General features: G+C 40.2%; 1 protein-coding gene across 10 annotated transcripts in view; it reads left to right on the forward strand.

Moving 5' to 3' along the window:
* Positions 1–27,091, forward strand: part of ATP8A2 (ATPase phospholipid transporting 8A2) — a 330,601-nt gene that overhangs the window by 84,486 nt on the left and 219,024 nt on the right. For all 10 annotated transcript variants that reach the window (XM_066989757.1, XM_066989758.1, XM_048072745.2 and 7 more), the window contains 8 exons: positions 609–714; positions 2,076–2,158; positions 3,332–3,381; positions 5,315–5,384; positions 7,256–7,340; positions 8,562–8,701; positions 11,027–11,165; positions 15,911–15,975. In XM_066989757.1, the coding sequence (XP_066845858.1) occupies positions 609–714; positions 2,076–2,158; positions 3,332–3,381; positions 5,315–5,384; positions 7,256–7,340; positions 8,562–8,701; positions 11,027–11,165; positions 15,911–15,975 (738 nt within the window). The remainder of the gene's footprint in view (positions 1–608; positions 715–2,075; positions 2,159–3,331; positions 3,382–5,314; positions 5,385–7,255; positions 7,341–8,561; positions 8,702–11,026; positions 11,166–15,910; positions 15,976–27,091) is intronic.

The raw sequence follows: 27,091 nt of genomic DNA on the forward strand, positions 1-27,091 counted from the left end.
TTTCAGAGTTGTAGACACGACCGGCGACTACACAGCCTGTGAACAACATTTTGTGTTTCATGTTTTTGTGATGCTCAGCACGTAGGGACCATTGATCAAATTTTTGCTTGGCTGGATGATGTGTTCCTGTGTAATGACACATGATGGTGCCTTCTGCTGGTTAAGCAGCAGCTGTCTGCTCTGGAAATTTTTCACTCAGGGTGCGGCTGCAATGAGTTGAATTCTGGTGTGGTTACTCTGAATCTATTAAAAACTGTCATGGAAGCTACCGAAGTCGTAGTAGATCCTGTCGCTTGGCTATCATCAGAATCTTATAGTGGATATCTTTGCATATATGAAGCAAGGGGTGCTACAGAAGGGCTACTTTTGTATTTGGGAGCTGGGGGCTTCACAGGTTTCTGTAGTTTAGCTGATGCTTATCATTAGAGTTGGCTAATGCTGGCCTCTAACTGCTGTATTGATGTTCTGGAGATGATGAGACAACTAAAATAGGAAATAGATCGTTTTTTATTTTTATTTTCTGTGGTCTAAGAGGTCATCTTCTCAGGCCAGGGGACAGCTGCCTCTGCGTCTCATAGTAAAACTGACTTTCCTGATGTTGTGTTTAGCCCACAGCTGTGCACATACAGGAATTCCTCACTCTGCTGGCCGTGTGTCATACTGTTGTTCCCGAGAGACAAGGAAATAAAATAATCTACCAGGCATCCTCTCCAGGTTGGTTGCTGCTTTCTTTTTTTGGGAGAGAAGGAGTGAGGGAACAGAAGCGGATGGATGGGGATGGAAGGAATGTCCAGAACTTCTGAAAAGATTATTAATTTTAAAAGCCAGATGTTTTCCATGATGCTACCTGCCACTTTCTGTCATCAGTGCACACTGCTTTTAATGTCTACTGCAAAACTGCTGTTAATTAAGTCCCATTGTGTTTCTGTAGGGCTAGGCAGGGCTTATCATCCCTTGTGCTCTCAGGAGGTCTTCTCTGGCTTCTTTCTGCAGAGGTGAAGAGCAAAATAAAAACTTAGTGACTTGTCTTCCCTATCTACAAGTAGAAGTACTGATTTGTTTCTCCATGTGCAGTTACCTGATCTATTTGGTATGAGTGCAAATTTATGTATGTTTCTTGATCTAGTAGCTTCCCATGTTGTTCTAAGCAGATAAAAGGTTCTGAAACAGGACACAGTACACTAAAGAGCAGAGTCTTGGCCATATCCAGGCCTGCCCTTCACCCATTTTTTCCTTCTTTCAGGAAGCGCAGAAGCACTGAAAGAGGTAAAGAATGCCAAAAGCAGAACAGCAGAACGCTGCTCCCCATCAAATTATTTCCATTACTGTGGATATTTCCAAAATTTTTGTAGTGATTTAGTGAAGAGGCAGTAATGCTTCCTATTTATATCTTAATAGAGTGCTGCAGGAGCTGGGTAAGGAGGCCATGTAGGGCAGCTCTGGTCTCACGGTGTTAATGAGCTGTGAGAAGACCAAGGGAGCTGTTAGAGACATGAGGGTCACTTGAGCTGGGCACTTACCTGGTGTTTGGGCTTGATGCCACTTGCTCCTTAGCAATGCTGTGCAAGTACCTGCTAGAGGTGGTGGCTCTAGTTTCAGCTTAGTTATTTGAGCTCTTAATGACAGTGCCCAGCTCAGTGTCCAGAAGACAGTACTGTATTTCTGTAGGACAAGAACTTTGTGCCATTACAGCAGGAAATGGATCAAAGACGTGTTTGAGGAATGTAGAGCAACACGGCTTTGATCTTGCTTTCAGAACAGGGATTTCCCTTTTTTTCATGCAGAAGAGAACTACGGCTCCTTCACAACGATAGAGCTTAATGCTTCAGTAATTACAGGACATTTTATACGGATTGAATTTGAACTTGGTCTAATTGATCTTAAATGGCCTTTGTAGGAGAAAAATGTGAATGTTCTTGTGAAAGTGTGTGCAGAGCTACTGGAGCAGTTAGATACGAAGTTGGAATACATGGCAAACAGCTTCTGTTTTGATAATATGGCATATTTAGGTGTGGGCTTTGCAAGCTTCTTCCTTTACGTACTATACTAAATATAAGTTTTTCCTGTATTTACAGATGAAGGGGCTTTAGTGAAAGGAGCAAAAAAACTGGGTTATGTCTTCACAGGAAGGACTCCACATTCAGTTATCATTGATGCGGTAAGTAGATGTTCATGGCTCACTGACTGCCAGACTGATGCAGAGTGTGAATGCCTCTTGTATGGTTCTTGGAAGCTGCCATTTGGAGGGCCTCTAGTAAGCTCTGTGCAAAAGGTTTTCGCAGTTCAGGAAGTTGTCTCAGTCTATTTTAGATGCAAAGTCCTCTGTCCTCTGTGGAACGGGCAGTAGGAAACTGCAAGCTTATATGGTAAATGACAGCAGTTGTGCCTGAAAAATATTTCCCTTGTCTGGGAAGCACAAAGGAGCACGCTTGCCTAGGAAGGAAATTCACATCTGGCACCTCTTCTCTTAGTTGTATTCAGTAGTTGCTGTACTTCTAAATCTTTAATTCCTTTTAATAAAATGGATTTTTTCTTCCAAGTAAGATAATCTTCTGAGTAAGGTGATGATGTGGTTTAGCCCTGGCAGGCAGCTGAGCACCACCCAGCCACTTGCGCGCTCTCTCTGGGTGGGATGGGGGAGAGAATCAGAAGGCAAAAGTGTGAGAACTCCTGGGTTGAGATACAGACAGTTTATTAGGTAAAGCAAAAGCTGTGTGCAGAAGCAAAGCAAAAAAGGAATTTGTTTGCTATTTCCTGTCAGCAGAGAGGTGTTCAGCCACGTTAGGAAAGCAAGGCTCATTACGCGTAGTGGTTCCTTGGGAAGACAAATGCCATCACTCCCTGCCTTCCTCCTCCTTTACCCCAGCTGTTATTGCTGAGCGTGACACCACATAGTGTGGGATGTCCCTGTGAGAAACTTGAGTTCTCACACCCCTTTGGCCAGTCTGGGCCAGCTCCTGGCTGTGTCCCCTCCCAGCTCCCTGGGCACCCCCAGGTACCTCGCTGGCAGGGCAGCACCAGGAGCTGAACAGTCCTTGGTCTGTGTGAGCGCTGCTCTGCAACAACTAAAAACACTGGTGTGTTATCACCGCTGTTTTTGTCAAAAATTCAGGACGGAAATGGTATAAAAATAGTAAAAGGCAGGTGTCAGTCTTAAATGTGTCTTCATTAAATAAGGCTCTGCATCACTTGTACCAGGAGAGGGAGCTATTACCACAGCTTATTTATATCAAAGTGTGTAAGCAAAGATGCTTTAAGTAACTCATGAGTTTACACGTGTAAAAATGTCATGCAATCTGTATTTAAAATAGTGTATGTCTTGTTTTTGTAGCTGGGAAAAGAAAAAACCTTTGAAATTCTTAACGTGCTGGAGTTTTCCAGGTAAGTTTCTGTATTTCCAGTGTAAGACTAAAAGAGCTTCTTACAAAATAGTGCCTGGTGGCAGCTGTTGGAATGTGAGCATGGAGATCTCCCCTGCCACTCAAGCTTTGTTTACTGTGAAGTTGCTGCCGTGGAAATGTCACTGTGTGCCTCATTTCCTCATTTGTCACTTGTCTACTTCAAGAGCATGATTTGAGATTGCGTGTTTCCAGTGCTTTTGCAAATTGCATGTGTTTCATTTCAGCAGATGGAGTCTCCTGCTGAAGGGCTTTTTGGCATCCCTTTGTAGGAAGCACCCCAGCTATGAAAAGCTAAGCCTTGCAAGCATACTCAATTCATCAGGCTGCTGCTTGGGTAGTGAGAAGCTGTGTGTGCTGCATCGGGCCTCTGCATCAACAGAGATCATAAAGATTGCTTGTCATTCCTTTTTACCTTTTCATTCCAAATGTAGCTGCTTAGGCTACCTGTGGAAATATCTACCAAGTGCTGGAAGAGTCCTTCAGGGTTTCTGACAAGCTGACTGCTCTCCACAGACAGGAGCATCTGTAACCTGTGTGCAGCACTTTTAGGAAATGCTGTCTTAGTTCTTCCCAACTTATCCAACTGACCAGTTCTACCAACTTACCCAAATAACCAGCAAGGGAGTTCCTGTAATTCCATTCCAAAAGCACATGGAAGTTGCCCAGGGTCACTAGTTTACTGTGGAAATTCTGGACCTAGTTGATTGTTGTCCTTTCAGATTTGCTTGAGGAAGTCTATCAGGAAAGGCTGTTTTATCTGATCAGACATGCTAAGAGCTTACTTTTGCATAAATGGCTTCTGAGTCTAGAAAGGGGGTTAGATCTGCCAGAGCAGCTTCTGAGAATGAGGATTGCTGTACACTCTGATCTGTCTGTACATATTTGCAGGAAGAGAAAGAGAGTGCCTCTGCTCCTAGCTTCTATCTGTTTGTTAGTCCTTCTTTGGATAAGGAAAAGGATTATGGCAAATCATAAAAGTTTTGTGTTTGAAAAGACCATTAAAGATAGACAGTGCAACCCCCCTGCCATGGGCATAGACACCTTCCACTAGATCAGGTCGATCAAAGCCCTGTCCAACGTGACTTTGAATGCTTTCAGGGATGCATCCAAGTATGCTTACAGATAACCCTGAAGAAACTGGTATTCAAAAGCTTTCTTGAAGAGAGTTGATTAGCTTGCCTCTGCCTCTTGCAAGCTGCAGTTTTGTTTCCAGTATTCCTTTTAAAGGAGAAGTGGATAAGCGAAATTCCAACATTTATTTAAAAAAATAAATAAATATCCCCCTTCCACTATTAAACACCTGTGTGGGGCATGGTACCGTTTACCTTTATTTTCGAGATAAAGGTATACCAAGACTGCCTTGATGCACGGCCCTTGAAGGGTAGGGAGTTCAAGAGCTGGTCTGTACTGATACCTTTCTGTATTTCTGCATGTTCTGCATTCTTTTCAGCCAGAAAGTTAAATAACTGCTCCTGTGTCTCAGTGGGTAGTTATTTCAATATCTGTTGTGCTTATAAATAATAGAAATTCAGTCTTAATGTTTCAATTTCTAGCCAGATTCCCCAAAACTGTTGTCTTTGAGGTAGAAGAAAAAAGCTGAGAGTGAATGAGACTCTTCTTCTTTCAAAGGGATTGTTATGCCATCTTGTTTTTTTCCAAGTTCTTGCTCATGTATGGCTGCAGGGCTAGGCATTCTGGTCAAGTGCTTGCCCATGGGAACCACAGGGCTCAAGCTGGAAATGTGCAATTTAATGTTTTTCCTCGCTGTCTAGGAAAGTGAGGTCTTAAGTTACTGCTGTTCCATCTCACCTGATCCTCAATGCATTATGAGCATCTGAGAAAATTGACCGGCTGGACCAGGGCTTAATCCTCATCAATATAACTAATGAAAACAAATATTTTTCTTTCAATAGTAACAGGAAGAGAATGTCAGTGATTGTTCGAACTCCAGCAGGACAACTCCGTCTCTACTGCAAAGGGGCTGTAAGTAATTATGGTACTTCAATGGAGAGCTAATACTACCAGTTATTGTTTCAACAGCTGTGGCTGATGCTGGCACTTCATGTCTCATACATAATACCAGTTGGCTTTTTGTTTAGGGCCAAGTGATTTAGGAGGGCTGTAATTCCTCCTTTGACTTCTTTTGCAGACAGGAAGGTTGTTAGGCTATTTACTACCCAAGTGAAATCCCGAAACTAGTGGGAGCAGTACCCTTTACTTTAGCAAAGGCAGGATTTCACCCAGCTGTGCAGTAGCAGTTCAGGAACTAGACTAAATGCTGTTGTGTGAATCTAATACTAGCATTCGTTCTCAAGTGGTTGGCTCTTGATCTGGCTCTCTCACATCTCTGCACCTGCTGTTATTTGTCATCATGGCTTGCACCATGTTGTGCTTCTGTCTTCACTGACAAGAGCAATAACTTAACAGAATAGAAAGGCTGTAAAACCAGCATTGGCTGCTGCCAGAGAATGGTTCTGATTTCAGTGGAAAATGGGGAGGGAAGATGGCTTTTTGCAACATGGAAAACTATTTCTGGGTTCTGGTAAAGATCTGGTTTACCTGAATTGGTCCTGAAACATAGGTTTGGGTGCACTGCTCTGCTGCTTCAGTTTAACTCCCCTGATTTGGCAAAGATGGTCCCAGCTTCATCCTAGTGTGGTGGAAATGAATTAAGCCTACTTTTGCTCTGCAGTGCTTCAAAGTTGTGTGCATGGTAGCTCCTCAGTGATCTGCACCTGTTTGTCTTCAGTCACTGCTATTGCTATGCCTGTGTTAACAGTTTCTTGTAGTGTGGCTGTGGAAGGGATGGAAAACAGAATTGTAGTCAAAAACTTCTTGCAGTCTTCGGTTTGAGCAGGATCAAATGTTTAATACTCTAATACTTTGCCTTAATCTGTTGTTTTGTTCCATATGTTCTGCTGCATCTACCACTCATCTAAACTTTAAGTGAAATGCCTGTTCTACACGAACCCTGCCACATTCTGATGGAAACATCCTGTTGTGACGCTTTTATCATAAATTACTTGTTTTGTATGCTTGTCTCTATTCAGTGATAGATGTAGGCCTGTATGCTTAGTTAGCTGAAGAGTACATATTTAAGCAAATTTAGGGTTTGTGTATTGTATATATATGTAGCAACTTCTGGTAGTCACAGAATAAAATCTAGAGACTCTAGATATATGTGATGCTGCTGCATTTTGATTGCAGCTGTTATTCATGTCATTAAGCATTTAATTGTCACTTGATTTAGTGGTAGAGAGTTGTAGGAGAAAGGCTGTTTCCAAGGCAATGTCGAGGTAGAACCTGTTCATTTTTTCCATCTTCTATTTTAACATAATTTTACATATTTATTAACTTTATTCAAAATATGTTTAAAATATATAACATATTTTTGAATTTGTATATTTATTTTTTTATACTTTTTAACATCACTGGGAATCTTTTCTAGAAAGAATTGCAAGAAGCCCTTCTGTGCTGGTCTGTAGTGATTACTGAATAAGATCAGACTCTCATATTGTCTGAAAAATCAGTGTAGCTGCTTAATTCAGAAAGCAGTGTTCTGTACTGTTTGATGGGGAGGGAGGGGGCGACCACTTTAGGGGCAAGGGGTGTGGAGGGCAGAGCATACTTCCGTCCCCATTATTTACTGTGGGTGCAGTATCTCTGCCACTGGGCACAGGCCAGATAATTATTTAAGCCAGTGTCTCTAAAACCCAAATGCATTACTTTTAAATTTAGTCTTGGATTCTAATATAAGCAAGTTCTCTCAGGTAACTTCACTTGAGCTGGTAAATACACAAGTGGAAACTTCATATGTAGACTTAACTCTGTTGTAATGAATTTGGTTTTAATAGGACAATGTAATTTTTGAGAGGCTTTCAAAAGATTCCCAGTATATGGAGCAAACACTGTGCCATCTTGAATACTTCGCCACAGAAGGTAAGAGACACACAGTACGTCGTAAGAATTTATCAAAATTTCTGCATTATCTAAGCTTTGTGATGCCAAATAAGATGTTACAAAGATAAATTCAGAAGTTGTGTGTAGCAGCAGAATAGCAACTCTAGGATAACTAGACCTAAGGAAGCTTGTGCCCTGCTTCTGTGCAATTTCAGTACAGAAATGGAATTTGGAAGGAGAAGATGGGGCTCTGTGCATCAGTGATAAAAGGGACATGAGTCCTCTTTCCCAGTTTCATTGGCGTAACTGGTATTTTTACCGGTGTAAAAAGTCAGATGACAAAATCTTTGGCTGTATGAAGCAGATGGATAATGTGAACATACTGAGAAGCCTGGAAGACCCGGATATCAAAGATTAAGGCCTTAGAGGCCATGTCAGATTATGACTCATATACCACCTCTGTTCACAGGGAAGTACTTGGCTTTGTTCCCTTTTCTGCAGTAGCATAAAATATTGGCGTTATTGTGAAAACACGAAGTAATGATTTTATCCCTAAATCTGAAACCATTGTTTATTAAAAAAAAAAAAAAAAGCCTTTTTTTTTCAGACTACCACATTCCCAGTAATTAAACCTTTGTATCTTATGGCATGTACTGCTTTCTGCTTAACTCATGCCAGGAAAAACAAAAAAATCATTACTTCTGTATGTTAATTTCTGTTGGTGGTCTAATAAAATGTTTTTCATACATCACAGGCCCTGATCGCTACTCCTTTGTGCAAGTGTAACTCCCATTAGTAATGGGAGTTACGTGCATATACTGAAGGAGAAAATAGTCTTTCTAAAAAGAAGCAAAATGAGCAGTGTGTTTGGCTGAGTAATATCTCTAATCATATGTAGCCAGTTCTTTATTTAATTTGCTTTTTAAACAGAACGAAAAAGTAAACCAAGCTTGTTTTATATGTAAACAAAAAAGATAAAAGATTATACATTTTTGCTCCAGTAATTCTTAGATTGCAATACTGAAAATTAAGGAGAAGTTTGTGTCCATTAAGCTATCTTGATTTGCACCAACACTAATAACCTAGATGATCCAGGCTCTTTAAAAATGTACAGGGAGGTTGTCTGGAATCCAGATTTCAAAAGCGAGCATTAAAAACTCCTGTGGACTCCAGTGAGAGGGTTAGAATTTAGAGTTTGAGCCATTTTGCTGATACTCAGCCATTGCACACACTAAAATTACACTGTATTCCATTTTGTAGGTCTGAGGACTTTGTGCATTGCTTATGCAGATCTGTCAGAAAATTCTTACAGAGAGTGGTTGAACATCTACAATGAAACCAGTACGCTTTTGAAAGACAGAGCTCAGAAGTTGGAAGAATGCTATGAGATCATTGAGAAGGTAAGACATTTTTGAGAGTCAGATTCAGGTTCCCATACATGTCTTTTTTCCATTGAATGTGTCCTTACACAGATTAACAAAGTGTTCTTTTCAGTTCTTCGAGAATGAAGTTGTATTCTTCATTAGCAACCTGTGTACGGTTGGTCTAACTTCATAGCAGAACCTATATAATCAGTGCGCTGCACCAAGCTCGCATACGAAGAAAAACTTGTTCCTTTTTGTAGGGCAGTCACAGTTCAAGTTTTTTGAAAGCTGTTCTAGACATTAAACATTTCCATGTGTTCACTGAGGCCTGTAGTTGCATAGACTGAGACAATATTACAGGACATATGCAACATGAGCTAGATTTCATGGGGTAGCAGAAACACTCCGGCAACTCACTAAGCAACAGTTGAAGACTGGGTCTTGCTTTTCAAACTGAAGTCTGTTGTGTCATCTTCTGTAGGCTGGCCGGTAGCGCTGTTCTTATCTAAGCCTTGATTTCGGAGATTTGTATAGCTTTTTGGCTTTCTGCTTCCTGCTGCACTGTGTTTTCATACTCTTACATTTTCACTTAAGTGAAGAATGGTCGTGGATGATCAACTGGTCAGCATGGGTTGATTCTGTAGCTTGAAGATGTGTTCTCAGTCCTTAAACAGTTTTTGGCCATTTACCTTGTGCCTCCTTTCATAATTTAATATCTTGAAAAATGGGCATCCATGAGTAGGTTGTAGATTTGCAGTATGGGACTTAGTAGTAGCATATTGGAAGGAAAAAAAATTGTCTGTGTTCCTTTCTTGTTAATGCTTGCTGCTCAAGGAGTGAGCAGGGAATTGCACTGGAAACTTTGATTTTTCTCAGAGTTGATGCTTACTGTATTAATTCTCTGGTCTGTAGGCATTTTTTTTCTAGAGAACTGTCATGCGGATGTAATTAAAAATACATTGTTTTAACATGCTGACCTAAGTAAGAGTGGGAGTGGTACTTTCAGTCTAAATGCTGGGGTCACTGGATCATAGTACAGGTGCATGGGTGGAGAGAAAGTTCAACTGGTTTCTTTGGGCACCTGTGAAATGGCTCAGAGGGCTTCAACGGATGCAAGAGTAACCTTGCTCAGGCAGCTTGGCCTTGCCAAGTGTTGCGCTGTCGTGTAATCACTTAACAAGTGAGTTTGGGAACGTAAGACAAGCCGCAGTTGCACACTTGGACTGCATTTGTTACCTACAAATGTTGCTTGTATTAAGAGGGCTAATGTTTTACCGGGAGGCTGAAGAAAATTGATTACAGGAGTTCATTCCACTATCTTTACTTGCTGAATGTCTCATAACAAAAATTAAGTTTTGTCAAGACCTGCAATTAACGTCAGCCTACACACCTGTATGAATAACAACTTCCCCCTCAGTTCTTTATGCGTGCATACAAACTGGAGCTGCACTGATGTTCTCTTCATCTGTTTTTGTTTGTTTTAAAAAATTCCAGACCTTATGAAGAAGAGAAGCTGTTGTTATTTCTGTTCAGTCCCTGAAATGGGGTATATAACTAAATTTATATCAATTTCTTTTAAATTGGACATGTTTACATGTCTAAGCAATCATTAAAAATGCTTTTAAAGCTAAAATTGGCAGAATAGATCGTGCCTTTTGACAAGGTTTATTTCTTAGTTTTTTTTTGTCTGCCTGACTTATTTTCCTGTAACACGGCCAAATCTCTTCAAGCAATCGCTTTACAATTGCGTATGAATATGGCTAATGCTATTGTATTAAATTGTTGTATGAGGCATTCTTTTCTGGCAGGCATCTGTATGTAGACTACAGATACTTGGATTGATGAATGTTCATACCATTTCTGTTACATAGATGTAGTGATTATATCCACAAATAGTTGAAATAATTTTTGCTTTGAGCAATTGTGTCCAGTTTGTGTGGACGTCTTATAGGAGGGAAGTTAGTTTAAACTCCGTGATGCCAGGTGACTCTTGTTTTGTGAGATTAAGCAATACATTAACTGTGACGACTCATCATGTTCCTACGGTGATTAGAGAATGCTCTAGTGTATATACATGCGTCCATAGGATAGCTTTGGAGTCGTGTAACTTGAATTAATTGTTCTTGAAACGCTGCCATCTTTCTGATCATAAACACTGGGTTCCATTCTATACTTCTTGAAATGTGAATTGTATGCAGAGGAAGTAGAATAGGCACACAAAAAATTTACTGTAGTGTGTATCGCTTGTCAAAATGTTGTATTAGCAATGAGGCACAACATGTTGTTTTTAATTCCCTTTTTGATAGTGTTCCAAACAGAGATTTATCCTAAGAAACCAATCCCTCAAATTCTTTCTTTCAGGATTTACTGCTTCTTGGAGCTACAGCTATTGAAGACCGCCTGCAAGCAGGTGTTCCAGAAACAATAGCCACACTAATGAAGGCTGAAATTAAGATATGGATTCTGACAGGGGACAAACAGGAAACAGCCATCAACATAGGTACCCATCTTTCTGATTATGTCAAATTTGTCTGAGATATTGCAGGTTTCATAGTAGATCTGCTGTGTGAGGTTCTTAAACAAAAACAGGTCTGCTTTTATAGAATAGTTCGTTGGTAGTGGACGAGCATGTGGTAGCCTTTGCTTTGGAGAGTTTGGGGTTTTTGAATGAAATCCTTGCTCTGAATGGCAGGCTATATTCAGCTTCTTTAAAGGCAAAAGGGGCATTGACTTAGCTTTGGTTAAGTGCAGTTCTTACGTGAAGAAAGAAGGTAATCTTGTATGCTTGATGAAAAATGGAGGGCTTAGCCAGACTGTAATGTTTTAATTTTACTGTGCATTGTATCTTGATTTCATTTTTCATCATTCTTGTGGGCTGTTTTTTCTTGGCTTTAAAGGAGTTAAAGCCATCCAGAGGGACCTTGATAGGCTTGAGAGGTGGGCCTGTGCAAACCTCATGAAGTTCAACAAGGCCAAGTGCAAGGTTCTACATCTGGGCCAAGGCAATCCCAAGCACAAATAAAGGCTGGGTAGAGAATGGATTGAGAGCAGCCCTGAGGAGAAGGACCTAGGGGTGTTTGCGGATGAGAAACTCAACATGAGCTGGCAATGTGTGCTTGCAGCCCAGAAAGCCACCTGTACCTTGGGCTGCATCAAAAGCAGCATGGCCAGCGGGGTGAGGGAGGGGATTCTCCCCCTCTGCTCTGCTCTTGTGAGACCCCACCTGGAGCCCTGCGTTCAGCTCTGGGGCCCCCAGCACAAGGACAGGGACCACTGGGGTTGTTTAGTCTGGAGGAGGCTCAGGGGAGACCTTATTGCTCTCTACAGCTCCCTCAAAGAAACTTGTGGGGAGCTGGGGGTCGGCCTCTTCTCACAGGTAACTAGTGACAGGACTAGAGGGAATGACCTCAAGTTGTGCCAGGGGAGGTTCAGGTTGGAAATGAGGAGACATTTCTTCTCAGAAAGAGCAGTCAGGCACTGGGACAGGTTGCCCAGGGAGGTGGTGGAGTCACCGTCCCTGGGGGTGTTCAAGGAAAGGTTGGACGTGGTGCTTGGGGACATGGTTCAGTGGGTGACATTGGTGGCAGGGGGATGGTTGGACCAGATGATCTTGGAGGGTTTTTCCAACCTTAATGATTCTATGTCACATCCTGAGTTGATTTCCATGAGGAATTTTGGGATGGTGGAAACAAATCTGGAGGATTTTCCTCTGTGGTGATAATTAATTATGCTGTCTGGGTCCTTTTGTGGCCATCTCTGCTTTATGACTGGCCGGTCTTATGAAGGGCCACTCTTGGCAGCCAGCCACTACTTCAAAGGTTAAAGCTGTCCTTGAGATCTTCAGGATCAGCAGGACCCATTAGTCTGACAAAGGTAGGCTGAAATAACTTGTAGGCTGCTGACTGACACAATCGGCTTCGTGCCAAGGTAGTTCCTAGTTCTACATTGCCGAGTAGATGTCAAGGTTTTCTGTGATATTGCACCTTGTCTGTTGTTGGAGGTGATTTTGAGATGGCTGTCTGCTGGTGTCCTTGTAAATGTACTTGCTTTTTGCACCTTCTGAGTAACAATTAGAGGAAATGTACCAGCTATTGCCAAGATATTGAAAGCACTTGTGCTGACAGTAGTTGTACGTATGAAAGGCCATAAAATCTTCTTTTCCAGCAGTCATAAGTTCAGAGTCTCCCACAATGTCCCTACATACCTCTGTTTCTCTTGCCTTGACTCTCTCTTGCCTTATAGTGCATTTGTATAGTGCACCTGAAAATAATGACAACTCAAACCCATGTCTACAGCTGCTTTATGTTTTCCTCATCTTGGAAGTCTTTCCTCTCCTGGAATAATTCTGTGATTTTTCACTGGGGGAATTGAAGCAATGTCAATATACTTGTCTGTATCCCAACGCGAAGTTTGAGCAGGGCGTACGTGCCCTCAGTAGACACGGAGGATAAGCGTTCTTGTCTCACAGGTACTCTGTATGCCTGCAGTGTGAGCGTGCCTGTTGGCTACGATCTTGAACTCTGGTTCAAGCAATCTTTCTCCCAGGGTACTTGAAGGGAAACAAGTCCCAGAAGTACCTGATTCATCTGCTTCATGGACTTGTAGGCAGACTTCTAAATTTAAGACCCAGACATCAATTGACAAGCATGGATCGGCATTTTATATCTGGCTGCGAGCCAGCAGTTGACCAAGTCAAAAGCATTGGCAAAAGTATGCCCTGATCTTGTAGAGCCTGTTTTTGTTTTGTTAGTACTGCCAAAAATAACTATTATAAAACTTTGTATATAAAATATCACAACAAACTTCCCTTGTAGCTTGCTGGTTGCCAGCTACTTTGTTTTATACCAGTGCTAGTTTTTAACATCTTTATGGTCCTACAACTGCACATAGTGCATAGATGTTTATAAAATGTTAGACTTGACTTAGACCCTCCTATTCTAAGCTTGATCTTGCTCCTATTTAATGTGATGACAAGACAAACTGAACTCAGCTGCAGCATTGCTTCTTCTGACCCTGTGATTTCCACGTCACACAGCAGAGCAACTTAGCGTTTTCCATTTTTTTCTTCAGCTCCAGTGGTCAAATGGCATCTTGCTCGATTTGAAAAACTTAAAATGAAACAGTGAGCAGCAGTTTAGAAACTACAGCTTGCTGTTGCAGCTGCTTTTCCGATCACATGCTTCTAGAAAATCCTTTGAATTAGTTAAACTGAATTTGTAACAGCCTGCAGCAAGATCTGTTGCCATTCCCTAGGGAAAGAATAACCCTGACATGGAGAGAGGTGATTAAATTTGTAATATCCTCTTTTTCTCCCTAGTAAAATTAAGGAAGTAGTTCTTCAGCCTGGGACTAACTTTTAAAAATGGCAAACCTTGAACTGACTTCTTTTCCCAAGTCAGTGTTTGTCTGTACCTGTTGAGGCTTCCTTACTCAGTTGTGCACTACCACCTGAAAGACGTTTTCACTGGCAGAATCATGGGCTATTTGCAAAACTTTTGTGTTGTAGGTTGCTTTTCATTAGAATGTATTTCATTACTTTCCCAACAGGTTCAATGTCCCTCTGTATCTTACTTTAAAGCAGAAAGTAAACCACAGCTCATTAATGCAGTTAAGATGAAAATGTTTCTATAAAGTTGCATCTGATACTCATATTCCACGCAGCTGTAAAAATGAACCAAGCAAAACATCTGCAGGTAATCAAACTTGCTATCTGAAGGTGATTGACTATGTGATACGAGCATGCTGTCCACAGAAGAAGATGAGGGATTTTCTTTCTTGACACAAGTCATTGATGCAGGCATGTCAACCCTGGATTATCCCTATAGAAGTAGCCCAATTACAAAAAATACAGTAGCCTGAAGAAAAGATTCGCATTACAATTGATAAGCCTGTGTGGTCTTCCTAAATAACCAAAAATCCCACAGAAAATTAATTCACACCTCAGTTGTTCTCTTGCCCTTGGGAGACAGGGAGAGAGGCTTAATCTTTTTACACTGTCTGTGGTCCTGCTTTTTGAACCTGTCAGCTTTGCAGTGGTTCACCATTAGAACATTACCCTTAGACTTTGGTAGTCTACAGACTCCATTTAAGAAAAGTAAATGGACAAAAAAACCGTTCCTGAGACCTCATTTTATGACAATTACTTTTTGAGGTTGCTCTGATGCATTTTGATGCAAAAGCACGATAGAGATACTGAGAGATCATAGTTTGTATTTAGGTTTTTTTCGCATAACTTAGATAAGCAATGAGGCTTACACTTATTGCTTCAATAGCTAATGCTCTGCTGCTTTATGAAGCCAGGTGATTATGCCACTTCTGAAGAGAACTTGCATGTGCTTTTAGAAGAATGCAGTAGGGTCAGTCTGCATCTTATGACTTGCTTCTTCTCATGAATAGAGTTGGCAGTAAACTGATTATTCTGTAAGTGCCATGTATATTTTTCCTGGATGTTGCTTTTTCTCTCATGTCAGTGACAAAACATGATAGAGGAACTGCCAGTTCAGAGTTATTAAGCAGTACTGCAGTCATTGGCTCTTGCTGTTACAAAACATCAGAGCATTTTTTGTCTTCAGTATTTTTGAATATGTTTCTTGGTGTCCTGGTGAATGTATGGAACGGCCTTCTAAGCACCGCTCTAGACTTGCTGTTTGTTCATGCCCCAGTCCTTCATTGAGATCCACCTAATACAATTTCCTGATGCCTAGAGGAGCTGGAAGGGGCTCTCTGTATATCACTTGATCTGTGTTGTTTGATGAAGCTCAGGACCTTCCACAGAAAGCTCTCGGGTAAAAATGTTTGTAAAGCACAGATGTGGGCTAGGAGGACTGGATAGCACCAGCTGATGTGCAATGCTTGTGCTTCTAGATGTATGGCATAGCTGCAACTGTGCCTTTCCTGTGAGGTGCTGAAGGTGATCCTGCCTTCATGTAGATAAATGAAGTTTAGGTATAGAAATGATTACTTCTGCTGTAGGGATAAAGCCTGTGTTTACTGCATCTAATTAATACTGTGTTGGTTAAAGTGTCTTAAGCACTGTATTTGGAATTGCAGATAAAATGCAGTCTCTGTTACTAATAAACTTGTCAAGTTGGAATGTGGCCTGTACGCAAATGCCTGTTTGGTGGGCATAAGAGTTCAAAATAGAAATCCTAATCCTAACTATAGATCTTCCTTTTCAGGTCGAGCTAAACTTTAATACTTTTTGTAAAAACAAAACAAAAAATATATATTTTTTTTCTCTTGCAGGGTACTCATGCAGACTCATTTCACAGAGCATGTCTCTCATCCTGGTCAATGAGGATTCTCTAGATGTAAGTAACTAAGCAAATTCTGGTGTAGTTCTTGACAGAAAGAAGTATTGCTCAGAAAAGGGGAATTTGTCGAGCTTTCTAGTTTTAATTCTCTCACTGGGCTTCAGGGGTAGCAAGATAAACAACTCACTTTAGGAAGTCACTAATCATCACACTTAAGCATGCTAAAAGGGGTGACTTGTACAAAATGTGCTGCTGTGGTCTCTGATCACCACCTGTACAAATCAAACTGAAGCCTCAGCAAAAGGAACTAGTTAGACGGAAACTGGTGAGACCTGCAGTATGCTTACAGGAATATAGTTAGGCTCTGTTATGTGTGTAGGAGTAAGATCTTGGAAAAAGGGTAAAACAGGCTAATTTCAGTGTAAGAAGCTATCTTCAGCACTGCATGGAACAGCTGTGACAAAATGGATGTCTGAGCAAATTGTATTGTGAACTTAGCTAAGTACTTAACAAGTGCCTGCAAGTTGTAGCCATGTTCCTCAAGTATGCACAAGAAGTGTGTGCGTGTGGTTTTTTTTGTTTTGTTTTGGTTTTTTTTAAATCATGCACTTCATCTTCTGGGGAGATTCCTGCACATTTTTACAGTTCGCTTGTTTCAATATCAATGTCAGAACTTGATATCACTTGAATACCTGCTTGCTATTAGAGGTATGTATAGAGACAGGAGAAAAGATGTATAATTGGCATCTGATACTTTCATTTAGAATTGGCACTTCATCCTGCTTGACAGAATGGGTGATGCAAAGCCTGTATCTCTGAGTACCAAAGCAGCTATTGGATATCTGGAAGTCTGGTGGATACTATTGTGGGAAAAAATCAGCTGGAAAGCTGCGGTTTTCCAGTTGCATCTCTGTGATTTAGTTAACAGTTGTCTTTACAGTATTTTCAGCTCAAGCTTACGTTCATGCCAAGGTATTAGCATCCTAGCTCATCAGGTTTTAGGAGTTCTCAGTGAGTCCAAGGGGACAAGGTCACTCTCCAGAGGAGGAAAGGCTGGATTACTAGTTACCATGCAGCATAATACACCCTGATGGGACCTCTCACACTGCTTAGTTTGAGCGATGAAAACTGTTACTTCTGCAACAGAAGTTAGCTATCTTCTTTGTTTCTGCATAGTAAGGGTTGTTTAAATAATTCTAGTTGGACAAGTGGACAAGGAAACTTATTTTTTTTACACTACCTCTTTGAACGTGCCAAGATTGCAGTACGTACATTCGGTTTCAATCAAATGTTTTGCTGAAGACTCCCATCTGCTCAGACGATCTTCTCTCAGTTTTCCACTTCTGTATGGCCCCTCTCTAAGGGAGCTGTTTCCTTGCTGTGGGATCAAAATACTGAGCTCCTGATGAGCTTTCTGCCATACTTGGCTGACTGGACCTTTTAACCCAAAAAATGATGCAGATCCTCAATGGAAAGTGAGCCGTTGGTGGTATCTGTTCCCCGAGGCAGCCAGATGAATGGACTACAATCATAGGAATGTGAAAACTTGGATCCTTGCTCCCAAATGTATTGGGAGCTCAACACAGAAGAAAGAAAATGGTTGTACTTGTTTTGTTGAGTTTCTTATGCTTTCTAAAACTGACTTAAAGCAATGTGGACATTTTTTGACCCTGGAAATAAGACTTGTGTTTTGATCTGAATTCAGACTAGTCCTGCTAAATGGGCAGAAGCAAACAATGTGAGTCCTGTGGTGCCTGTTCAGAAATAGTAAAAGGCCTGGATAAAGATTCTCTATGCATAAAGAAAGCTGTGCAACCTGAAGATAAATCATGTACCTCTGTGGAGGAATACATTTACAAATATTACTGTAGGATTTTTAGACTCCAAAAAGGCTTCTATGTTTTATTTCTAAAACTTGGTATGTTTTTCATTGCTTTCAGAAAGTAAGGTTCTAACTAATTTTATTTATGCAGTTGACATCTGTGACATATCCTGTTAGATTATTGTGCTTTTTAGACAAGTTTTTCATTCTTGTCTAGAAACATGAGAAAATCGAAGCCTATGACAACTGTTCGATTCAGTAGATCCGATGTGATGTTACAAGTGCTGCTTTAGCAAGAATTCATTGTAAGATCATAGGTCCTCAGCTTGATCTGCTTGTAGTTGATGAGCTGGGTATGTGGGTTAGGGAGAAGGCATGCTGACTCCCCTTCTGAGTCCCTTTCAGAGGGTCAGCTGAGCTGCCTGCTTGCCACCTTCAGTTGACAACCTCCACCTCAATATATTCACTAAAGGCCAAACTGCCTGTAACAACAATGTGATATCTGTCCTTCCTGTTGTTTTCTTAGCACAGATCTACAGAAGCAAAAACAGAAATTTATTTGGAAAAGGAAGAGCTAGAGAGCAAGGGTACAGAAAATCCTGAAAGATAGGAACTATTGTACTACAAAAAAGTATAGAGGGGATCTCCTATTTTCAAGTACTTGAAGGCTTATTCTAATTACTTTCTGTACTTGGTAGCATATGTACTTTAAACTTTTTATATATTATTGTTTTACAAAAAGTTGAGCTAAGAGATATGAAGGAAGGTTAATGTAGTGGGGAAACTGAACTGGGAGGAAATGTCATTGACCAAAACATTCTCACTTTCCTACATGCCAGCTTGGCAGGCACCGTAGAATGCCAGAACTTGGAGTGATACACAAGACCACTACGGAAAGCAACTCATGAAATAAGTTAGAGGCTAAATGCTCTTTTCTACCATCAAAGGCAGAGTGAAAGTGACAGATCTACCAAGCCACTTTGCTGATGTGAGAATCTATTGCCCAGTTTCACCTTGTGAGTCTTTTGTGATAGGAGGACAGCAAACTATCTCTGCAGATTAGGGGCTAGGGACTAGAATCAAGCGAGGAGTAGTAGGGCAAGCAATTGCTTTCATAAATGTTAAGCTTTCTCATAAATGCAGTGGTCTTGTTTGGAAGTGGGAAGAAACAATAGGAGGGTTCAATCTGTGCATAGCACTGTATCTTCCCCAACTTAGAATCTTAGCTGATATCTTCTTATTTCCCTTTCATGAACCAAAAATAAGATCTAAGACTTAAAACAGTTCTAAAAAGATGGGCTTTTTTTTTTTTCTCCATGTTTTACATGTGTGTTGTCTGGCTACTTTGAAGTTACATCACCTAAAGTTTATAATTATAAAAAATTGTGAAAATTATCCATTCTGTTCCTGTAACTTTAGATAAGTTATAGTTGGAGATGACAGACTTAATCTCAGCTAAGTGTGTCTTTGGCAGAGCTTCTAAAGAAGTGGTTGTAATGGCTGTTGGAGTGATTTTAGTTTGAAAAGTGATAGTTGTTCAACAACATTTCCTGTGTAAAGTTGAGCTTTTATTTCAGATGTACCATGCATCAGTATTCTTGGATCATTTCAGCATCAAGAACACATTTTATACTTGAAATACCTGTAAAACGTAACCACTGTTGATGTATTGCTGAAGAATGCAGAATCCTTTATAAGCCATTAATAAGTAGATAGGTTTTTGCAAAAGTGGCAAGGAAAACAGTATCTATTCCTACTTGGTTCAAGTTCATAGAGTCACAGAACAGCTTGGGCTGGAAGGGACCTTAAAGCCCACCCAGTTCCACCCCCCTGCCATGGGCAGGGACACCTCCTACCAGACCAGGTTGCCCAAAGCCCCATCCAGCCTGGATGGACACCTCCTTGAACACCTCCAGGGATGGGGCACCCACAGCTTCTGTGGGCAGCCTGTGCCAGGGCCTCACCACCCTCATAGTCGAGAATTTCCTCCTAACTTCTAATCTCAATCTCCCCTCTTTTAGTTTAAAACAATTCCCCTTTGTCCTATTGCTATCTGCCCGTGTAAAAAGTCGCTCTCCATCTTTTTTGATAAGCCTCCCTGCAAACACTGAAAGGAACTTTTAGCTTAGTTCCAGCTAGGCACTTGTACATTTAAAAAAAAATGCTTTGTGGAAAACAGGTATCGCATGTTATAATTTTCTGTTGCCCTCTCATCTGATATATATTCTGAGAATTTAATATGTGGAAGCCTTTGCTTATGGTATTCAGCCATAAACTGAAGACAAGAGTATTAGAAGTTTTTAAATAAACATCAAAACTAATGGAAGTGCTTAGGACATGAACAAAAACAGAGGAACAGAACAATGACATGTCAGATGAGCAAGAACTCATTGACGTTTGCTGCTAGTCTTTTAAGTGAAGAAAATTGGTGATTACGTGGTACATCAGGAACACATCAAATATTGAAAGTGACTTCTTTAGCCCGGATAATCTGTTGTCTTTTTTTATTTTTTTTCCAAATCAGGAGTGCAGACTTGTGGAGCTTCTGAATTGGTGCATCAAAAAATATTTTCTATTACGTCAGTCTTGATTTTAAATCCAAGTGTTTCTATTTTTTTTTCACGGTCAAGCACTTCTATCGCTATTTTTAATATAGAACTGAACTTTGCAAAAGCAAACCATATGTTAAAACAAACAAACATTTTGTTAATAATTACCACTGGTTCTTTTAATTCTAAGGTAGTTTGCTTCAGTTGGTTATTGCTGTTTTTTCAAGGTTGGATTGCCATAGTAAATATTTAGTTTGCATGTTGTAACTGTAACAGATTATTACTTGGCCTAAAATGTATCAATTGAAGTTGCTCATATGAAGTTCTGTAGCATTATATTTAATATATTCCACCTTTAAAATCCATTAATGCTAAAAATGAATTTTTGCAGCATCCAAGCTGGGCTTAGAGCCTTTAAATATTGATGCCCTTTCCCTTTGTGTGACTTTTTTTCCCCTCTTCTGCTCCTTGGCATGCAGCAGCAGGTGAGATGTGATCGAACAACTGTCTTGGCTTGTTTTTGAGAGCTAATTTTTTTTCTAAATCATGCAGTTGAGGGAAAAATCAATCATTCCTGTTCTCTTTAGAGAACTACTGGGAATAGAAAAGACTAATCCCCTAGCTTGATTCAACTGAATTCTAGAAACTTAGCATAATGATCTGCAAATGTTTATCCCTTGCAGACTTAACTGCACGCGTACATATGCTCACTTGATTTTTCCTTCCTTTTCCTAATGAAGCTTCTTCAAGTGAAAATATTTTGGGTACTGGATTTACTTGGAGTGTAATTCTTGGATTCAGTTCCTGTTTAATTAAATTGGAAATGCCATAAAGTCGTCTTGCACAGCTCTTAACCTGGACAGAAGTTTTTTGTTGGCGTGTTGTTGATGTTGAATTGTGAGAGCAGTGAGAGGGGAAGCTGAAGAAGGGAAATCAGATGACCCAAAGAGGCTCTGGAAAGCCTGAGATAAGATCCTGGATATTGCAGCTGATAAATCTTAGCCGTGGTAGGTGTAGCCGTGGTAGGTGTTTTTTTTTTTTCCTTTCACCGTGGTAGAAAGAAGAGCTTTCTGTGTCAATTGGCGTTCTCAGCTGTAAATAACAGTAGCAAAAGGGCAAAACTAGGTGGACCCAATTCTGAACCTGTATGTAGTATTTTCCCATACAGTAATTGTGTTAATAGAAAGGGATCTCCAGTGCAGCGTGTGTCCTGCAGAATTCATGTGCCTGGACTCGTGAGTCTACATCCCATGTTACCATATAGACGTACATTTAACAGCCAACAGTGCTCTAGTGCAAGAACGTGCTCAGTGCCAGTGGCTACAGATGGCAGTCAGTCTAAAGAAATGTTTCCTCATCGGCATCTTTTCCATGCTTCATTGTTTGGATGAGCTATTAAACATGAGTAGGGAAAAATCTTTGTGCTACCATGGTATTGTGTAGCATTCTTTAAAAACAAAACCAAAAAAAAAAACATCCAAGTAACTTGACAGTATAATTTGGTGTGCCCTGTTAGTGGCTTGGTGTCTGTAGGGAAGCTTTATGTGCAGTTTTCTTGTATTCTAGTAGTGAAGATGAGAGCTTAAAGAGCTTCGCTATTTTGTTAGTATCTTATTTTTGTTATTCCATAGGGTAGTATTGCTATGATGGTTTTACAGCCTCTGAGGAAACTCTCTTACATGTGAGAACATCAACAAATTTACCTGGTAACTTGCATGGCCTTTGCTCTTATGGGCATGTTTCCTTCCCAAGTTTATGAATGCAGTTTAAAAAAAATCTTAAGGAAATCTTTAAGGCACCATTATTCACTGTATTTAAATACGGATAGATCTGTAGATTATTATTTGGTATTTGTGTCTATAAACTGCCCTAGATCTCTTAAGAATTAGAACTCTGATCTGATCATTGAATTTACCCAAATGTTAGACATAAGCAGATCTCGCTCAGTTGCTGCCTACATTTTTTTTCGTAATAACCATTGGGAAAACTAGGACTGCTTAAAGGAGGAAAACCTGAACAGTAGGCCGTTAAAAATACTAATCAGCATGTCCATTTTCAGGCAAAGAACATGGATCCAATACTGGATTCTGTCCTGTGGCTCATCAGGACAGAAAGATTTGTGTAGTGTTATGGTTTCCTGACAGAAGGTTTTAGCTTCACTATACAAATTTCTTTAGCACAAGGTAATTGAGTTGCTTTATATGAATCCATAGTTCAAATTCTTGAGCAAAGCTACAACAGGAGGCGGTATCTGTCAAGCTCTGAGAAAATGTGAGGGTGTTGCTTTTTTTTGGGATCCTGATGCTTCTGCTGTTGGAAGAAAGCACGTGTACATCTTGTTGGTGATATCCGACTCTGATTGCTCCCAAGGAATGGGGTAAAGTCATTGTCAGATTTTCAGACTAAAATCAAAGTTAATCTCTACTGGGAACTCCAGAGCATTGCTATCAGCTGTTCTTCAGTCCTACTAAAAAGTATGGTAGTAAGGTGCACAGATAATTGCTGGTGAACAAGTCGTGTACTGCTAATACCTTGTAGACGCTTGGAAGATTACATTCTGTCTGTTGCTTAAGAGAGGAAATGGGAATTTTTTCCTTCTCTGCTATCGTCTGCCCAAATGCTTTCAGATTAAGTTAGTATTCCAGAAAACCGATCAATGTAGGCAAGATCACTTTTAGCCAACCATCAGCTCTCTTTCAGGTGGGCATCTAGGATGCTCCCCTGGAGTTTGGGGGGCCAGTAAGTTCTTCAGTTGCCAGTCAGCTTGGAATTGTAATCGTCTGTTCCGTGTAGTACTGGGAATTAGTAAAGAAAGCTAATTAGGAAAGCTAGGGAAAGAATGCAGTATTTCTGTATTCTCCAAAGGGTCCACTAATCAGGTAAATCTTCAAAAATACAAAGTAGAACAGATTGTTCTGCTTTGTTTTTGAGGAATAAATACAGTCTTTGATAACTATAGTTACTTGATCTGTATAGCAAGTTAGTGGTGTGGATACGAAGATGTACAGCTCCTCGTGTGAAAAGCTGCTTTGATTTGAGTCTACTGCATTAGCTACAAATGAAAAAATGTAGGTGTCACCTGGACCCGTAGGTCTAAGTACACACAGCACTGTGTAACTTAAGTGTTAGATTCCTGTTTTTTCAGGAAGTAATACTAATAAGTTTGAGCTGTGAGAGGTGAATGAGTTGGCCTGTTAATTTTATTTTATCATGCTTTCCTGTTTCAGCATTCATGAAGGACTGTTTTCCCTTATCTGAGGTGCTCTTTCTCCTGTTAGTGTTTTCTGACACTGGGATAGTTGGTTTGGACGAAATGGGGGCACTTGGACTACGAGGAATGCCAGGACCTTTAGGAATCCAAAGGCCAGGTTTCTAAATAACTCTTCCATAGTTGCAAATCTGGGAGGATAGCATGGTTGCTTCTTATTTTTTTATTTTGGATTTTTTTGTTAGTTTGAAATAAACTTTTCTAAGTTACTTTTCCCATCATTTCTTCAGCTCTAGCAGTGATCACATTTGACAAGCCGTAGAGAAGATCTTTAGGCTGTGGGTATTTTAGCAGCTGGGGACTCATCCTTCTAATGCCTTGTCCATGCTATAGGACAGAGCAGATCATATTACATAGAAGAAAGGAAGAGCGTTGCCTGAATTCCATGTAAAATTTGCTTTCTCTTTAGCAAAAGTTCTCTTATGTCTGAGGAAAATGACAGAAAATGCTTTTCATCTTAAAACTGTTAATGACGTTCACATATGTGAAGGGTTCTCTCAACAGATGATCCTTAAGTGTTACCCAGCTCTATTTTCTGTTGTATAGGTAACAAAATTATGGCTTCACTGGGGCAGTGAAGGAAGCATCTATTTGCTTTGAAGATAGGATTATTTGCACCATACTAACATACTTCTTACTAATGAGCACAAGAGATCATGGAAACGTAAGGATGCATAATGAAGTAAAAACAGGATTTTGTTAAAAGAGAGATTACCTGCAAAATGCCATTTTTGCTTACAATGAAGCATGGTGATGTTTTAGAGAAACAAGACTAAGAGCTTGTCTGATCTGAAGGTAAAAGAGTTATGGATCCTGATCCTCTCGATTGATACAGTTAATATTGCACATCTGTAGAAACAATTCAGGATTGTCTTTTGTATTGAAGGGTAGGAACTGAACACTTCTTTCTTCCACCAGGATACTTATGTTCATATCTGTTCCTCTGCTTTCATTGAAGGGGATGAATGCCTTGTTCATGCACGTTTACGGTTTGTGGTGTTTGTGGGTGCTGATGTTTTGGTTTGTGTTGCGTTTGTTTTTCTTTACATAAGCAATTTTCCTTTCTTAGCTTTAGGCCAGTTTAAAGCAGTAGGATTGGTTCACCTGCACTGTTAATTTACTGAAGGTAGTGGAGAACTGCTGCTTCAGGCTAAGAAATAGGGTATGGCTTGATTGCATTTTCAGAAAGCAAAGTTTAAGTTATGTAGGTGTCTGTGATCTGATTTTTGTGGTTCACATAGTACTGATTTACTACTTATATTAAACCCTTTTCCAAAGGTTAATTTCACTTTTTTAAGAATTAGGGCATCATTCTTGTAGCTGAAGCTTGGCTATTTCTTTATGCCTGCTCATCCATCATATAAAGGAATAAGTTTCCTTGACATTAGAAATAAGGAAAAAGACTTTATACATTTGGCTCATGCTAGAAAAATGTCTCATTACATTTTGTTAGGCTGATTGGTCTGTGTCAGAAACTAGAATTAAGCAATTCTCCATCTGTAGGAGGTTAATTCCTGCCTGCATAAGTGTTTCTTCTGCCTTTTAAACTTCTGCGTCAACTGATCAGAAAAATCTTTTAGAAACGTCTAGGTTTTCACCTGCCTTTGCCATAATGACATATACTTGATGCTTCGCAGAGGTAGTGATGTTAGAGGGTCAGTTTTACTCAGTTTCATATATAGACAGTGATTTGCTAGAGAAGCTAAACTGCTTCAAGTTAGGTAGTAAGATGGTTTTGAGACAAAACTGTTTGGATATCTTGCTTCAGAATTCCTCAGGTAGTTTTGTTTTCGTTCTATGTGACTTCAGTCACATTCATTATTTATCTTAACATGGTGCGATGCCATCATAGCAGGTTATCTGAAAACCACCGGCTTTTCTACAGACTGAAACCTCAGTTTTATTGTAAACGGTTTAGCTCTATAACACAATCTTTTGGAAAGAAAGGGCCTCAACCACTGCTGTAGGAGCGAAGGAGTAGTTGCCACTAACTTGAGAATTGCTTCAGCAGTTGGCATGTTATAGAACCTGGAAATGCCAAAGTGGCAGACCTTTTTCAAGTAATTCTGAAGTTCTGAAAGGTCAGAACTTTGTTGTTGTTGTGTGTATATGTATTTTATCTTATTTTTTTTAAAGCCTGGGGAATAGGAGTATTGTTCAGAGCTAGGGTGATTCAGATGTCCTTTGAAGCTTCGATCATGCTATGTTGCAGCAGTATGCATGCTGGTCACGCACGCTCAGATGCTCTGGTCTTTGAAGCTAGCTGGACAAGGGGACACCAGGGCTTTGGTGGGGGAGTGAAGGCTGAGACAAGTTGCCTGACAAGCTTAGGGTTGGTGTCATCTCTTTCATTCTTGCAGGCTTGGGTCTTGTGCTCTTATTGCCAAGTCCTTTTCTCTTCCATTTGGAAACAGGATAATTTAGGAAGAGGATCAAAATCCATAGAAAACTAATAACTTTTACTATGTGTTCCCTCCTACCTCACCATAATAAATGTAGATAGTGAATTTCTGAGTTTAGTGGTCTAATGGTCTGTGAGCGTGGTTCTTGGTAGGATGCCTATATTTCATGGCAGGCATCACTTAAGCAAAATGTGGTCATAAAATGAATTCTTCAGCTTTGTCACTGAAGCTCACTCCTCAAGCTGTGGCAAAGCCTCATGTTAGGTGTGCATCTTGTGCTGTGGGATGTGCTTATCCTGTGGGTGCTTCAGATGGTTTCCCTCTTACGTATCCTGAATTTTCTTGTTAGTGTTTTCCTAAATGCAACACTACAGACATCTTGTGACAGATTATTTGTGTGGCAGAACTAGCTATGGAGAGTATGATTTATTTTCTGCATTGGTAGGTTTCCAACCCTTTCATTTTTCTGCTCTCTCCATAAATCTCAAATCTGTGCATATACAGGAACTGTCATAAAGTTTAGACTTCACAGTTTACTTTTGGTTTGGTTGGCTGAGTACTATGGTCTTGAAAAAGCAGAGCGCTTCCTTATGTCAAAGCAGCTCTCCTGCATCCTTGTTATTAGTTCAAACAAACAACGTAAGATGCTCTGTTTATTTGACCCAGTTAGTCTTACGCAGTTAGATAATGAGGAGCAGGGTTAAATGTCAGTATTTTTAAACCAGTTGAAAATAGTCAAGCCAAAAAAAGTATAGTATGTCTTGACAGTTTCTGCAGAAGAACAGACTTGCCTGAATATTCTCTGTCGAGGAATACACTAGTAGCCTGTCATGAACAAGCTGTGTCACTGAGAGAAACCTATTTTTAATTTGAGCAGGCTCTCCTGAAAGAAAACAAGGAATCCCTCCAATTCGTTTATTTGTAAATGCAACATATTGCAGAGATTTTTTTAATTATCAGCAGACAAAAACAATTAACAGCTTGCGGAGTTACTTCAAGGGAATTCTGGGCACGTATAACATGGTCCACGAACTAGAGGACAAATGAGCTATCTGCTAGTTAGGACTGCTGCTAGCTGTGGCTGCACTGGTACTTAAGGAACGGTTGGGTGCCTGGTGTGATGTTGAGCCAC

The sequence above is a fragment of the Anser cygnoides genome, chromosome 1, assembly GCF_040182565.1.
Source record: "Anser cygnoides isolate HZ-2024a breed goose chromosome 1, Taihu_goose_T2T_genome, whole genome shotgun sequence".
Classification (NCBI taxonomy): Eukaryota; Metazoa; Chordata; class Aves; order Anseriformes; family Anatidae; genus Anser; species Anser cygnoides.